This window comes from Phoenix dactylifera, chromosome 17 (genome assembly GCF_051530095.1).
Source record: "Phoenix dactylifera cultivar Ajwa chromosome 17, Ajwa_hap1_PhDact_Kaust_v1.1, whole genome shotgun sequence".
Lineage (NCBI taxonomy): Eukaryota > Viridiplantae > Streptophyta > Magnoliopsida > Arecales > Arecaceae > Phoenix > Phoenix dactylifera.
The window spans coordinates 16,282,987-16,299,407 of NC_143206.1; the positions used below are offsets into that span (position 1 = coordinate 16,282,987).

The 16,421-nt window shown below is 39.0% G+C and overlaps 2 protein-coding genes across 3 annotated transcripts; both read left to right on the plus strand.

Moving 5' to 3' along the window:
* Positions 1-689: 689 nt before the first annotated feature.
* LOC103720405 (UDP-xylose transporter 3) lies at positions 690-7,467 on the plus strand. 2 transcript variants are annotated; one of them, XM_008810089.6, is made up of 8 exons: positions 690-1,109; positions 1,203-1,358; positions 3,732-3,916; positions 4,487-4,554; positions 5,171-5,303; positions 5,453-5,614; positions 5,704-5,976; positions 7,066-7,467. In XM_008810089.6, exons 2-8 carry the CDS (start codon positions 1,238-1,240, stop codon positions 7,180-7,182), a joined length of 1,059 nt encoding a protein of 352 aa, XP_008808311.2. In that variant the 5' UTR covers positions 690-1,109; positions 1,203-1,237; the 3' UTR covers positions 7,183-7,467. The 2 variants fall into 2 exon arrangements, with proteins under 2 accessions (XP_008808311.2, XP_008808312.2); XM_008810090.6 differs by having other exon boundaries at positions 789-1,095.
* Positions 7,468-9,731: 2,264 nt separating this feature from the next.
* LOC103720416 (superoxide dismutase [Mn], mitochondrial) lies at positions 9,732-16,084 on the plus strand. The gene is made up of 6 exons (XM_039132982.3): positions 9,732-10,902; positions 11,535-11,581; positions 11,683-11,808; positions 11,922-11,978; positions 12,930-13,007; positions 15,739-16,084. Exons 1-6 carry the CDS (start codon positions 10,569-10,571, stop codon positions 15,829-15,831), a joined length of 735 nt encoding a protein of 244 aa, XP_038988910.1. The 5' UTR covers positions 9,732-10,568; the 3' UTR covers positions 15,832-16,084.
* Positions 16,085-16,421: the final 337 nt, after the last annotated feature.

The following is a 16,421-nucleotide window of genomic DNA, read 5'->3' on the forward strand; positions in this document are numbered from 1 at the left end:
TATGATTTATAATGGTCCATGAAAGTTTCAATAGCTATCACCTCGCGATTGAGGTACGTCAATTGGGATCTTTCGCTGATTGATCTTCTTTCGTGATGACAGCCATTTCATCGAACAATAACCACTTCAAAATTTGTGCCGATGCAATGGCCTCTTTCTTCCATCCATGCATAGATTTTGAAGCTGTTATTGCGGAATCCAACGGCTGCCGTCGCGAAAGAAGATGTACCATTCTTCTAAAGAGACAACCCAAATCATTTCCAAATACAATTACTGTGCGTGCAAATTAAAATATCATAATCCCGCCAGCTTAGCATTAGCAGAAAAAAGGAATTAAAATTAACAAAAAGAAAGAAAAAAAGGGTAAACCAACTGCAGCCGCGTGAAACCACTGATCAAAAAAACTCCAATCGTCAGCCTCCTACCGACCCTTTGATGATGGTGGGTGCACCTAATATTGGTACTCTCCCTTCCCCACCGTCGGGTGACCTAGATTCCCCTTCGGCACCCACCGCCACCACACCATAAAATGACCTCCCAAGCATGCCGGGCCCCACCTCTCATCCTAGGAGTGGTAACTCTATGGGTTCTTTTTGTCTACGTGAAATATCATATATTACTTAAAAAATCCGCCACGTCTCTACCTAATTTCCTTTCGTTATTTTTAAATTTCCTTTTTTTTTTCTCTCACCTCATCGGAGCCCCGCTGTTGGCGGCGAGACATAAAAAAAAAAAAGAAAGATATTATTGGAAAAGGACAAAGAAAAAGGACGAAGATTCTTCGTTCCACGGATCATTCGAACTGCTTGCGACTCGCGCAGGCTTTCTTCGAAGCACGCAAACAAACACACACGGAGAGAGAGAGAGAGAGAGAGAGAGAGAGAGAGAGAGAGGATCCATATAAATTGAAGCCTTTTCTCCAATCCGAAGAAGAAAAGGGGCAATTGTGGTCCTCCTCGTCCTCTCTCCCTTTCTCCATTTCTACCTCTTATTAGATCTCAAGTTCCGAAATTCCTGAGATTTATTTATAGTTGATTCAGTTAATCTTTACTTGAATTACCCTTCGAATCTCGCGGGTGACTTCGAATCTCGCGTGTGAGCTGAATGAGGTGAAGTTTGCTGTTAACTGTCATCGATTTTTGTTTCTATTTTTGGATTAAATTTGATTGTAGGAAGTTTGATCTGATGGTGGGGACGTCCAGATCTTGGAACTGAGAGGGGATTCGTCGGAGTGGAGATGGGCGAGGGAGAGCGGTTCCAGTTGGGGACCGTTGGCGCGCTGGGCCTGTCGGTGGTCTCGTCGGTGTCCATTGTGATCTGTAACAAAGCGCTCATCAGCTCCCTCGGCTTCACATTCGGTGAGAGATCTCATGATTTGTAGTTCAGTTTTGCACTTCATGTTTTCTCTGGGAGAAATTTGATGGCTTTTAATTCGGCTTGACCGTAGCTTTTGTTTGTAAAGAACGTGAGATTGTACACTTGTGCATTGATTAGTATAGCGTTTTGGTAGTTCGGCGGAATGGATTAGGTTCTAATTGTTTCTTGTACTTTTTGTCCGATGCTATGTGGACATCTGTAGAGACCAATTGGTGGCTACTTGGGTTCATTTGTTGCATTTTAGTTCTAGTTGTCTCCTAAAAGATCGGTTTTAGTCTAAAAGGTCTTTTTTCGGATTCACTAGAAGAATGCTTTTCCAACGCTTGACATCTATCGAGGGTCTTATTTGGTTTGAAATTTAAGGAACTTGATAGATCTGAACATATGCAAAGTTGGAAAGTTCCGGCCATTGGTCGGTGGTCAAGTCAACCAGAGGTAGTTATGGGATCAAATGTTTTTATTTAAGTTTATGAAGTTGAAAAACTATCAGCTGCAAAAAAAAAAAAAAATAAAAATAAAAAAATCAAGATGATAAAAGTACTCAATACATACAGAGATGGTTGGTTTTAGGTTCTGAACAACAGATGAAACAGCCCAAGTCACACTATAGATTGAAAAGCTTCAAAGGTTTGCTAAAACCCATTCAATATCTTGAGAAACCATAATTTTATCAAAATACTGAAGACAACAAAGACAACGATGTATAACACCAAAAAGAGAATGTAGGATGTTTCAAGATGAGATATTTCCTACATGGATGGGTGGGAGTCTGGGACACTGTTGCTACTCATTCTACTTGTCAAGTAACTACTATTATGGCTGTGTAGAAGGAAACATAGGATGAGAGAGAGGAAGTACAGGAGGTCTTGAATGCAAATACAGAAGGAGATGAAGATAAGAAGCTGACTTATCCATTGGACTTAAAAATGGCATTGAACAAGAGGTGAATCATGGAAATCCAAGGTTATTTTTTTAACACTGTCGTTTGCTATGTATAGCACCACATGTTATCCCTTGACAATTGAGAGTTCTAAAGATCTTGTTTCGTTATTTCATAAGATGGATCCTATGGGGACTAAGGAAGCCATACACCATAGGTCTGTTTTGGAAGGAAATTTGCAGTAAAGATACTGGCATGTGGTGCTTAGATTTTCAATAATCTCATTAAAAAATATGCAGAAATGAGTACATTTGCACTTGTGTGCTTATTACTTTCAAACACAAGCACAAGTAATAAGATATAGACTAAACTTTTCCTCTCCTTGTAATGAGAACAAGTATGAAGCTGGAGCATAAGATCAAAGAAATGGATACAATGTAGTACGCAAGCAGTTGACTGATTTCAATTTGCAAATTCCCATACTGCAAGAATAAAAGAGATTTCTATGTCATCGTAAACAAGCACAAAATTATTGACAAAAGGGATATGCTTGTATGGATAATATTGTATTAGTTCATTGGCCACTTGCGGTTGTTTGAAGTTTGAACAGAATTCATTTATATTTACAAGTTGAAAGCATATATTTGTGAAAATGGATGGCACTTGCATGGAAGGCGGAATTATTCAACCTAGTTTCAAGATGTCGGTGTTTGTTTACATGCATAGACAATTTAAACATGTTTGCTCTTCAAGGACAATGCAAAGAAACATTTCTCGTTCTTGCTTGAATGTAGTATTTCATTTCTTAAACTTTAACAAGATGATGGTAATTTTGGTTTGATATTGTGAGGATCCGTGCGGGCGTGTGTTTAGTCCCACATCGGTTATTCGCCGAGAAGATTTTGGATATTTATACAGGACCAAGAAATCCAAAAATACGTTTCAGCTAGCCTTTTTAGGTTATCAGAGTGAACTCGGCCCATAGCCTATGTGGACTAGGAAACACTGAAGTATGGGTTCATGGAGGCTGACCACGTGCTGATCGTGGTGCTTGTGATTAGATTTGAATATATTTGAACTCTTAGCTTGATGAGAATGTCATGGCTTGAACGGGAGGAGTATGTGGGACCCGTGCGGGCGTGTGTTTAGTCCCACATCAGTTATTCGCCGAGGAGATCTTGGGTACTTATATAGGAGCAAGAAACCCAAAAAATACCTTCCGGCTTGCATTTTGGGGTGAGGTTCTACGTTGTTATAGATATACAAAACCAACTCCTCTCACCTGCTTTGTTACCTTGTAGTAGCACTCTGAGAGGAATTAAAGTCTGCACAATATGGGTGTTCTTTTTTGGAATATTTTTCCTTTAAGTAGTTTTGGAGACATGAATTTGTCTTTTTTGTGTATAGTTACAACATTGAAGGTTCTACAGTTCGGAAAGCTTGCATTTTTATCATTTTTATCTTTGATTTGCAGCCACCACTCTGACAAGTTGGCATCTCCTGGTCACTTTCTGTTCTCTTCATGTGGCACTGTGGATGAAACTATTTGAACATAAACCTTTTGATGCAAGGTTGGTAATGGGCTTTGGAGTACTTAATGGAATCTCTATTGGGCTTTTAAACTTAAGCCTGGGTTTCAACTCTGTCGGTTTTTATCAGGTAGACTGTATCTTCTTATTCTTCTTTTACTGAATAATATATTTTCAAACCATCTTGCTTTGAACATACCATGGCTAAATGCTTGTTGCATAAGATGATGCGTCAGCAGCAATCTCTGGATTTCATGCAATTTATTCTGACAAAAAGACAATATTAACCTTGCTACTTTTTTCATCTATTATGTTTGATATTTGAATTTTACAAATGTTATTGAGGGCACAATATTTATATTCCATATTGGGAAGATGCCATTATGGAATAACTTACGTTCCCTTGTTAACTAGTAGAACTACTTCCTTAATTTATTCATGCGATATTACTGCTTGTCAAGGGATGGAGGGAAATGGAGCCTTAATATATTTCCTCTTGATGTAAAGGATAAAATTTTATGCTGACCTCTTGATTGATGCTGTAACTACTTTTTTTCTTTCTTTCTTTCTAATCTAATGTGAATCATGTGTGCTACTTCTGGCTATAACCCTTGCTATGTCTGCAAAATAATACTGCTGAAATTTTTATATTGTTTTTTAATTTGTTGGATGGCTTTCTTACATATCCTTCTCACTTCAGATGACTAAGCTGGCAATCATTCCGTGCACTGTTTTATTGGAGACTCTTTTTTTCAAGAAGAAATTCAGGTCTGTATTCCATACCTATTGAAACCAAAATATTTTTTTACTGATAATCAGTATGTTATTTCATTCCACATTATTACAAATTCTCTTCTTACACCAAAGTGGTACAGGATCAGACAGTAAATGCTACTAAACTGAACCCAATAAATTAACAGAATCATTTGTCTATTTCAAGCTAATGGATTATGTTCTCTTTCAAATCTGTAAACCAAACAAACCTACACGCTGATTTGTATTTGACTATACAAGTAGGGAAAAATAAGCTGAAAGAGCATATGCAGTCGCTGAGCACTAAAAACCTCTAACCTTTGGTCTTTATGGGAATGACTAGATAGTACATTGGGGTTGCTAGTTATGGATCATTTGAAACAAATGTACATCTAACTGTGCCAAATATGTATTGAGTGAGTAAAAGCTTTGCCAGATTGTTCAGGGATTTCTTTTGCAATGAACCACATAAATTTTTCCCTGCTGTTTGTCTAACTATAACCAGCCTCACAATATTTACTTGCTGGCACCTTTTAACATACCACTTATGTTGTCTGATACATGTTTGAATCTTGAATCTTATGAGATGTTTGTGATTTATTTGATTAATATATTATCTTCGTTATTGCAGTAGGAGTATCCAGCTCTCACTTGTCTTCCTTCTTTTGGGTGTTGGAATTGCAACTGTGACAGATCTGCAGCTCAATGTCCTGGGATCTATATTATCTCTGCTTGCAGTTGTTTCTACTTGCATTGCTCAGATTGTATCCTTAAGTAATAACCTTGACAAGACTATTTGCAATATTATCAGCAGTTCCAATTTGATCATCTTAAACTGAAATCTTGATGTTATCGTATCACCAGTGAATCGTGGTCTTGATTTTTGTTATAGACCTTAACCCGTTCTTCTCAGATGACCAACACTATTCAGAAGAAGTTTAAGGTGTCTTCGACCCAACTTTTGTATCAATCTTGTCCTTATCAAGCACTGACCCTATTTGTCGTTGGTCCATTTCTTGATGGGGTTTTGACAAACCAAAACGTTTTTGCTTTCAAGTACACACCTCAAGTTCTGGTAAGTAATTACAAAACCATGTGGTGAAGTATCTTTATCTCCTTTTGCATAATATTGTTTTCTATCTTTATATTTCTTTTCTGTTGCAGATTTTCATTGTGCTATCATGCCTAATATCGGTCTCCGTCAACTTCAGTACATTTCTTGTAATTGGAAAAACATCACCCGTCACCTATCAAGTCTTGGGTCATCTGAAAACTTGCCTTGTCTTGGCTTTTGGCTATGTTTTACTTCATGATCCATTTAGCTGGAGAAACATATTTGGAATTCTAATTGCATTAGTTGGGATGATCTTGTATTCTTATTTCTGCACAATTGAGAGCCAGCAAAAAGCTAGTGAAGCATCTGCTCAGATATCACAGGTACCACAGGCCTTATCTATCCTGTATGCTGCATCGCTTTACAGATTTTGACCCCTTGAATATGTCCTTGATCATGAGAGGTCATTTTAGAATCTGGCTTTGTTCACACATTACATGATCACTAATGCTTACTAAGGAGCTAGCTAATATTTAGATATATTGTGGCTGCAATCTGGACTGTTTTCCCAATTTTATGCAGTTGGAAAGTAAAATAAGCCACAATTTCTTGTGCTGCTGAAAGATCTTTACAAGTATAGATATTTACAAGCATAAATATCCTGATAAGACATGCATGTATGGAGAACGGGGACCTTTGATATCTGCCTGTGCTGTAGTAATAATTTGGAGCAGATAAAAACATGGCAGTATGCAATTTATATCAATCAGCACTAATATAGGGAAACATGACAGGCCAATTGTAATGGTGTAATATCCATCAACAGAGTCAGACATTTTTGAATGTTAAATTCACCTCCATCATCAGTGGCTGTGTAGTTGCCATAGACATATGTTGTGATGGTCTAGCTTTATCAATAGCAACATTTTGTTGCCATATCAAGCGCAACCAGTAATTGATGATTCAGACAATATTGTAGACTTGATTTTCTTACTAAATATGAAACTAAACTCGCTTTTTGCTCATTTGATTAAATTCAATACCCACTTTCACCCGAAGGTAACTTCTTTGATTGCCTTCAGCTGCTGCCTCTAGTGTATAATTACTCATTGATTTCTATTTATAGTATGGTTTACAAGGTGGGTGATGCTTCTAAAGGTGGTTTTTGGGGTTCAAGGTTTTGATCTATATATCTTGATTAGCTTTCTAAGTTGAGATTGTTGCAAGACTTCTGCTTTTTTTTTTCTTCTTTTTCTCATTGTCCTTTAATGCTTTAGTTGTATGAAGAGTGTTTGTTCAATTAAAGTCAGACTATCAGAATATTACTTCATACTTGATGATTTGAACAGACTGTCTTCAACTAAATTTTTCTATTTCTCTAACCTTTATCAATTTGAAACTTGATATTTCATCACATTTGTTGAATACTTATGTGCTCTCTTTTCCTTTGCCAATTTACGTAAATATTTCAGGTAAAAGAAAGTGAGTCTGATCCTTTACTCAATGTTGAACATGGACCTGCTGTAGCAACTGATGGTGCTGCTCCAAAAGCCCCAGTATGGAGCTCAAATAAAGATTTGCATGCATGAAAAAAATATGCCTTGATCTACACCATCATACATGGATCTAAATTTACTCGGATGCTGTTATATTATAGGGGTTAGAAGAGGTGACCCCACCTGCTTTGTACAATCATATCAAATTTGACAAATTCAGTACCCAGAGAGCTGGAACAACCAAATGTGTTTTCCTATGCATTTTTTGCTACGTTTGCAAGTCAACAGTAAAGAATTTAATTCTTGTTCATGGGGTACTGCCCCAAATTATGATTTTAAATCCAGTCATTGCACTTGCTCAATAAAAGCTTTTCTTCCCGCCTCTGATTCACAATCAAATCATTTTTTACAAATCCAGTACCTGAGGGCTGAAAGGACTCATACATTTTTTTCTATGCTCTTGTAAGTAGCAGCAAAATGTCTTTTATTCTCATTCCTGAGGAATTGCCCCAAATCATGAGACTTTTGTCCTGTACTATAATAGCCAAAGTTCTTGGTCTCTTTGCCTTCTCATTTTCTATAACAGGCCCAGCTGAAAGTCTCTTATTTCTTAAAAATAGTCCTGTTTACTGCTGACTTATAATCTGTAGAGGTAAACATTCTTCTAATTGACGAATTCTGAGAATTATGTTTTACAACAAATCAGATGAAACTATTTATGCCTGAAAGTTCCTGATTATCAGTACAAAAAGAAAGAAAAATCAATATTTTTTTTCACTCTGTAAAACTGTAAAGTTTGATTTCTTCTCTCTCTTTTTTTTTTATTTTTCTTGGTAGAAGATATCTTCTCTTATTTGAGCAGCCATATGTAAAGGCCAGGCAGTGGAGTGGCGAGGTTATATGCTAAGTATGCAGCTCAAGCGGCAGATTGGAGGTATTGTCTCTGCATGAATCCAAGCTTTCCTTGCATCAGCTTTGTAAACAGCGGACCAATTTGCAATCGAATACAGAGGACAGCTAGCTGCATTAATTGGCCTACCAGTATGTGTACTCTGATGCCACTGTGTGTATCTATAGCAGGGCCACGTAATCATGCCATCTTACAAATTTTGGCTAGTGACACATCTCTCAAGGCCCAAGATAAGGTGTCCATATCCTAAGGAGACATTCAAATCTCGTTCGCTGACAGGATAGAGATTGAACTGGTTAACTTTATTCTCACTTTTGTTCGATATTTACAGCTGGGATGACCGTCGTCCAAACAACCTAGCAGGAGACTCCCAGTTACCGGCTTATTAAACGAATGTTGAGATCCTCCCCATTCCCTTCATCTCCTAGGTTAGGGGCGCGATCGATGAAAGCTAAGTTGAATAGCTAAAAGCTCAAGCTCAACTTTGACTAAAAGTCTTTTGGGGTTAAAATTCAATTCGAGATCGATGGAGCCTTCCGATTCAAGTTTGAACTCGACTCGAAAGAAAAAGGGCAAAACTCAAGATCGATGCGACTTGATTCGAATATCAATCGAGCTATACTCGAAATCGGAATCGAATTCGAGCCCATAAGCGTTGGATACTAGGCTTAGAAACTTTGTGTTGCTGCATGGCTAGATAAAGGATTATAAGAAATAGAAACAAAAATAAAAAAATAGTAAGGTTGTAAATTTTGATCGAACTGAGGGTGTTCTAGCCATCCATTTTTGTTTCTCTAAAAAAATGGGATCGTGATCTTATTCGGAACCTTGAAATCTATCCACATGATGGGAGAAGAAGACAGAAAAAACAAAGAAGAAAAAAAAGTGCAAAAAAAAAAACAAAAGAGAAAAAAAAGAAGGGGAGAAGGGAAAAAAAAAAGAAAGAAAAAAAATAGAGGAAAGAGAAAAAGAAAAAAATAGAAACAAGAGGATAAGAAAAAGAAAGAAAAAAATAGAAAAGCAAGCAATGTAGAATAACGAAAGAAAGAAATAAAATAAAGTTAGAAGGAAGAAAAGGAAGTAAAAGAAGTAGGAAAAATAGAAAAAAATAAAAAAAATAAAAAATAAATAAATAAAGGAAGGAGGATGGAGGGTACCAATCTGGATGCCATAACGAACTTGATAGTGGTGTGTCCCATTTCAGAAAAATTTGGAAGACTTTTAATTCATAGGATTTAAAACTTTGATAGATAGTATTTTACTACTCTGACAATCAGGGGCGGCCCAATACATTTGGGGGCCTAAGGCGAATCCAATGAATGAGGCCTTTTTTTTTTAATAATAAATTTTTTAATAAATATAAAATATTTAAAAAATGATATGAAAATGGATAGCTATCAAGTACACTATTTCAACAAAGATACATGAATCTAACAAAAATAGGCAAGAAATCTTTTTAATTTAATATTATTTTTGAATGGAAGTGCAGAAAGTAATTATCCTAAAAAAAAGGGGCCATAAAACTGATTAAATAACTGAGATAATGCTTGGCAATATTGTTTATCATGTCAAGCAAGAGTGGAATAGGAAAAGGTCATCCCATGGCACTTCATGATCAAGGTAAAGAAAAGAATTTGTCCAGAGAGGAGCTTCTCTATAAGAGAAAGTAGGGGCATCATGGGAAATTGACTCTATCTAATTAATAAAAGTCTCATCCCTCCATCTCCCCTTCAAGTGAGTACCCAAGCAGCAACCGCAACATCACAGCACAGCAGCCATTCAACCCCCTCCCTCCTCTCTCTACCACCCAAGAGGGGAGAAGAAACGGAGAGGAGAAAATTAAAAGAATCTCCACCCTCCAAGAAGTCCATTTCCAATCCCCCTTTCTTCCTGATGGCCCAGCTGGATCAGGAGTAATGTGAGGGAAGGAAAACCAAGACCAAAACCAAACAAGAGAAGGGATGAAAGATAAGAGTGGCTTCAGGCGTGTGTCAAGCCAACCAAAGCCCTCCTCTCTCTCTCTCTCTCTCTCTCCATCCAAAACAAAACTACCGTCCCCAACTTCCTAAATTTCCTCTCCGCAGGCCAAGAAACTCTCCACCTCCCTTCCATCAATGGGGAAGACTCGATATGGGGCCTTTGCTTCCTTTTGGTCCCGGTCATACCCCCCTCTCTCTCTCTCTCTCTCTCTCTCTCTCCACCTCCCGGGGGCCTTTCATTGGCCCGGGGCCTTAGGCGACCGCCTCGGCCGCCTAAGGCTCGGGCCGGCCCTGCTGACAATATATCTAATTGTTTTAGCACCATGAATCTAGATTTGTAGTTAGATTTTTTTTTTTCAATGATATATAAGCAAAATTTAACCATCAAACCTAGGCTTCCGATTGTCCAAGGCCGGTAGAACGAAGTCGTATCTCAAAAAGCTCAATTCGACCTACCACAAACCAACCTAACCAGTTCGTATCTCCACTATTATGATACTCGGCACTATAAATTGCCCGCGGCTGCCTCCCATCTTCCACGGCACCGCAGCTGCTCTCTCCTTCCAAAACTTCCCATCGAACGATCCGCTATGGCTCTCCGCGCCATCGCCGGTAAGAAAACGCTAACACTAGGGCTAGGGTTTGGGCCCAGCGGCGCCGCCGCCGCCGCCTCCTTCCCAGGGCTGGGTTCGGGGCTCCACGCCCGGGGCCTCGTGACCTTCTCGCTGCCGGACCTCCCCTACGACTACGGTGCCCTCGAGCCCGCCATCAGCGGCGAGATCATGCAGCTTCACCACCAGAAGCACCACCAGACGTACATCACCAACTACAACAAGGCCCTCGAGCAGCTCGAGGAGGCCATGACTAAGGGAGACTCCTCCAAAGTCGTCCACCTCCAGAGCGCCATCAAGTTCAATGGCGGAGGTCCGTAATCTTCCCGTGTTCTCGTTATTCTCTCTTAGTTTCTTCGTTTTGGATTGGAATATGGGTTGAATGGGAAATCTTTGTATCATCATTTTTGACTGGGCTTTAGGGTTTCTTGATTTAGTTCTTCTGGGTTTCCAGCTCAGATTTGCTTTCTTAGTTATAAATTGAGAATTCGTTGCTCAATTTTATAAGATGCTTTGGGATTCTTCCACGATTTGAGGTTTTATCTTCTTTTTCTGCAAAATAAGTTCTTTATTTACTAGGTTAATTATACTAATCTAATTAAAGCTTCCTATGTCTTGAGCGCAAATGACGGGAACGATAAGCTGGTCTGTGTAGAAAAGAATGTGTGTTTATGACTTAGGACGAATCTCTAGTTGTATCAAAGCCAGTTTGTCTCTATTGCTTTGTGTGTCATGATTTCTATTATTATACCTCATGATGTATCTGTTTCGGAGCAGGGGTGGGTTAATAAGTTCTAGAAGAAATATTGGATCTTCATTTTTTGAGCAGGAAGTTACCAATTGACATGGTTTACTTTATTACCTTTTAATTGTTGGAAATCTGCTTTAAGATTCACAGTTTGTATGTCTTAGTCTGAGCTATTTTAACAAATTTATATTTTTCAGGTCATATCAACCACTCAATCTTCTGGCAAAATCTCAAGCCTGCCAATGTATGTGTTTTCTCCACCATCCACGAGTTCTGCAATTTCCCCATTTTGTGAAGCATCCTGGTCTCTGTGATCATGTTCCATTCTCGCAAAAATTCTTACAGGAAGGTGGAGGTGAGCCTCCACATGGCTCACTTGGGTGGGCCATCGATACGGACTTCGGTTCATTAGAGGCTTTGGTGAAAACGATGAATGCAGAAGGCACAGCTTTGCAGGGATCTGGATGGGTGGTGAGTTTGTCTAGCTTATGAGAGTACTACTTGTTTTACTTCATGGACATACCAGGTCCACCTTTTTGTGTATGCTGGATGCCTTACTGTTTTTTTCCTTGCTCTCTCAACAGTGGCTTGCTCTGGATAGGGAGGTGAAAAAACTTAAGGTTGAAACAACTGCAAATCAGGTAAACTTTATGAGGTTTGTTAACTCATGATTTTTCTGAACTGAAATTAATTGTAGTGCAGAGTTTATTGTTTATTATGACCATGGAGTTTTATATGTACTGCTAAATTTGTTTCACACTGATTGTAGGAAAGTGCTTTCTGAATATATGCCAAAAAAGTAGTAGTCTGAGATGATTGTTAGAATGAAAATGAGTAGAGAAGAAAGACCAAAGACACTTTGATGTAGGTCCGAAATAATGCAAATGAATAGAATGGATATTTTGTGTGACATTTCCATTTTTTATATTGTGCCGACACTATTCCATCATTTTGACCTTTCTGTGCCAAAACTTTTGCTTCTGCCATTGTATAATTCTTGGATGGATGCCATGACAACCCCTCCCCCAACCACTACCAGAGACACGGACACAAGAATAAAGTGAGCTTGAGTTCCTGGGCCACAGATTTCGGCAAAAGTTTTCTTGGAATATCCCACGAGTGATACATATAATCGGTTCTCTGTTGATTTTTCCTTTCTTTTCTTTTTTTTGAGAAAAGTTGTGTCTGACATATAAATAATTGTTTCATTAAAAATGTGCCGCTTAATTTCTGATTTGCTTGTCTGGGTGTAATGCACTTACATTTTTCTGTTCTAATGTAAAATTCATGTGAAATCAGTTTTTTGTGATGTGGTTTATCTCATTGAGATCCCAAAATCAATAACTTCATTGGCTGATTGTTACAACTAGTTAAACTTTTTGGTTTATATATCTGGAATCACCTATTCATTTGCTTTATAATTGCTTGCTCATATGAAATGCATTTCGACATGCACAAGCATGCATGTTTGTCGAACTCTTGCTTTTGTCCTAATTTTAAGTCACTTGACATTCTTTTCTATCTAGTTTGTTGATATCCTATTATTTCATCACTACATGCAAAAATCGGTGGCTGACTAATGCATTACACAGGATCCACTAGTGACTAAGGGAGCAAATTTGGTTCCTCTACTTGGTATAGATGTGTGGGAACATGCATACTACCTGCAGGTAAATGATGTGCCTTCTGAATCTTTGCTTGTAAATGGCATTAGTGTTTGGATTTTTTTATGAATGTTTGTGTGGTGAATGGGTGCATGTGCCATGCGTACACTCATTACTATGTTACAAACTGGAGAACTAGCAGAAAAAAAAAGCCTAGGAGGAGTTGGAAAGTAATCTATATCGTAAGAATACAGTACTCTAATAACTAATTGTTGGTGGAAGGAAATGGTAGTAGAACGTAGCTGCTGGATGAACCAAATTATTTTACCCGTATTTTTGTCCTACCTTCTTTTTTCAAAAGGCAAGGAAAGCCTCAACCTTATCCAACTTGGAGCCTCTTCGTGCCTTACTTCTCTATTGATCTGACCCTAAAGGGCTCGATTAATACAGAGAGTCAAGGTGCGAATTGGCAGTTGAAAAGGCTTATTCCTCCACATCACTTCTAGTTCTATTGTAACAAAAGATTCCTTTTTTATGTGGAAAAGACCTGTATCAATAGTATCTTGAATTGGCATTAGATCAAAGCAATTATGGAATATAATTTGCTGCGTAACAAGTTGGTTTGTAGTCATGCCCCTGATTTAGTCTTGGTTAGAACAGAACTACTCAACTTTCAGTCCAGTTTCCTAAAGCTAATCCTGATCTTCAGACTGAGTTAGCTGTGGGCTTGAAGCTGAACCCAACCAGAAGACTTGATCAGACCTGAGTGAAAATAGTTAAGAAGTTTGGCTCTACCATGTACCTCATCATAAATCTGATACAGTCCTATTAGCAGAAAAGGTTGGGTACGAGTCCATACTTTTGCCTTGAATATATGTCTTATGCTGTTTCTGACAGTCTCTATTCTTCTTCTTGATGGACCTAAGCACCTAACAATATAAACAATGGTATGTGTGAGTCGTTTTGAAAACTCGATTTTAGTTTTGGTCAAGCCAAATGATTGTTGATATTGGTAGTTTTAGCAGTTTCTCTTGAGTTTCAGAGTTTTTTTGTCCAACCACCCGCATCCCCTCCCCCCACAAAAAAAGGAAGTTAAAAAAGGAGTCGAGCAAATGCTATAGGGTTCGGTATTGCATTATTCGTAACCTTTGGGCATTATGTACAGTTCGAGTGATTGAAACTTTTAAATACTGTTAAAACTATTAAACATATAGAACTTTGAAAAGAAAGAAAAATATTGCAAAAACAACAGAAGTTTTAGTACATTTTACGAAAATAATCTGAGACTTGCTATGTAGACTTGCACATGTAGGCGAGAAAAGCCTGCATGCATGCACAAGAGGCCACCTAGTCTGTAAGATTTGCTAAAGTTCTTTGATTGCCTAAACCAGTTAATTATAATTGGCTAAATTAATGGATGTTGAAGATCTCACCTTGGCCATCAGTTGGTATGCTCACTAGCCCATACACCTTCACCTTCTCATTCGCAGCCAATCCGGCCATGATGCCCTTACCAACGGACTGCTTACAGCTGACTTGGCATTGCCCCTTTGCCGCCTCTAGGTGCTGCTTCCACCATGATGGCATCACCGACCCAAGCTACTCTGACTCATTGGCGACGCCGGATGAGGGAGTAGGAGCCTCAAGGGTGGGTTGCATGGAATGGCATCAGTATTATGTTTAGCAAATGAGGGCTGCAAACCTGTCAGCGGCGGCAGAGAAGCCTGTTTCGAATTGTAGAGGAGCAGGTTGTAGAGGTTGCTGATGATGGGAAGCCTGCTTGATTATGGAAGTTCAAGGGATAGTTGGAGGTAGCTGATACATTGTAGGCCATCCATGCTAGTTGATTGGGACCATGACAGGAGCAGCAGTCAACGAAGGCGGCGAAGGGGCTACACAATGTCAACTGGAAGGCATACAGAACCAGTGGTATGGGCATCGTGGGTGAAGCAGCTGTGAATGGATATGGAGGTGGATGGAATAGCGAGCATAGCAGCTGATGGCTGAGGAGAGCTTCGTTGTCCATTCACTAGTGTGCCTCTCATGCATGAGGAAACTGTTTAGTCAGTCATCATTGACAGGTCAGGGCAGTCCCTAACAACTTCAGCCAATTTTGAAGACTGCAGCCTCCTATGCACACACGTACACTTCCCTCTCCTACATGTGCGAATACAACTAGCAAGCCTTAAATATATCCCATTCTCTATGCTTCGGTTATTTTCTAACACTTAATGGAATCTAAGCAAGGTTTACTGGATCTCGGTAGTATAAATTTAAAACATTAATATACTTTGAAACACATCTTCATGATTTGACATGGGCTAACAATTGATATGATTTGTACCCTGCATTGGGAAATATTGTTCCTAAATGCTTAAAAAAGGGAAATATTCTTCCTGCATTCTTGATTTTATAACTTGGGAGCAAGCAAACTTTGTAGCAAAGCTGCAATAATCCGGAATGCCTGCACTTTGGCTAAAACCTGGAACAAACATTAAGCCTTGGTATGGGTGGATCAAGCCTACAATATTCTCAGGGATTCCTATGATTGTGAAGATGCATTTGCTTGTTGACTGAGTATTCATTATCCTGCTTGCCTTGCTGGGATGCCATGCAGATGCATGATGGATGTCCGGAATTTGTGTCATGACTTGTTGGTGTGTTTATCAACAAATTAGCTGCATATGAAGTTTTTCTTCCAGCAGTTTGATAAATCTTATAATTCAAGTTTTGCCAGCATGCTCCTCCCTAGGCTTTGTATGATGTGCTGAACTTTTTATCTCTTCATTTGGTGCAGTACAAAAATGTGAGACCAGACTATTTGAAGAACATATGGAAGGTCATGAACTGGAAATATGCCAGTGGAGTCTACGAGAAAGAGGTTGCTTAATGTGAGCTTTCGTGTGAAGTTCCCACCTTTCGTGTTTACCATGAGCACACTTTTGTATCAAATAAGATGGGCCTCTCCTGGAATAGATGCTTGTTTACTTTTAATACCACCTGAAAGAAACAGCATCGGCTGCTAACGCCATTGGCCTCGCACACGATCGACTGTTTGTAGCTCCTAAAAGAGCTGTTCGCATGTCAAGCTAGCAGCTGATATGTCATGTTAATATTAAGAGTGCAATCTTTTTGAGCGGTAAGTATATTAGATGACAAAAGAGCAATCGGCGATCTAGGGCCCTATCGCATGGATGCGACATAGGATTGTGACGCCATTAATCAGAAAAACTATGCCTACCGCCTGTAAAGGTTGGCATCAGTAATTAGGCATATGCTGGCAATTCCCTCTGCACAAATCATGCCCACTTCAAACCGAACTCTGTATAGGGTCCAGAACCGGTTTTCCTGCTGGTCATACCCAATGAATCCCACTGCTGCAGCTAATATCATTCATTTTTCGATCCCCAATAGCTTGTCCAGCCAGATCAATCCAGAATCCAGTGTGCAGCTTCACTGCCCTTCATATGCCAAAATCTA

Excerpts from the sequence above, each read along its gene's own strand:
- LOC103720405 (XM_008810089.6), top strand. The coding sequence starts at position 1,238 with ATGGGCGAGGGAGAGCGGTTCCAGTTGGGGACCGTTGGCGCGCTGGGC. Across the intron at positions 1,359-3,731 it reads CTCCCTCGGCTTCACATTCG|CCACCACTCTGACAAGTTGG; the intron begins GTGAGAGATCTC and ends TTTGATTTGCAG. Across the intron at positions 4,555-5,170 it reads TTTTTCAAGAAGAAATTCAG|TAGGAGTATCCAGCTCTCAC; the intron begins GTCTGTATTCCA and ends TCGTTATTGCAG.
- LOC103720416 (XM_039132982.3), top strand. The coding sequence starts at position 10,569 with ATGGCTCTCCGCGCCATCGCCGGTAAGAAAACGCTAACACTAGGGCTA. Across the intron at positions 11,809-11,921 it reads TGCAGGGATCTGGATGGGTG|TGGCTTGCTCTGGATAGGGA; the intron begins GTGAGTTTGTCT and ends CTCTCTCAACAG. Across the intron at positions 11,979-12,929 it reads TTGAAACAACTGCAAATCAG|GATCCACTAGTGACTAAGGG; the intron begins GTAAACTTTATG and ends TGCATTACACAG.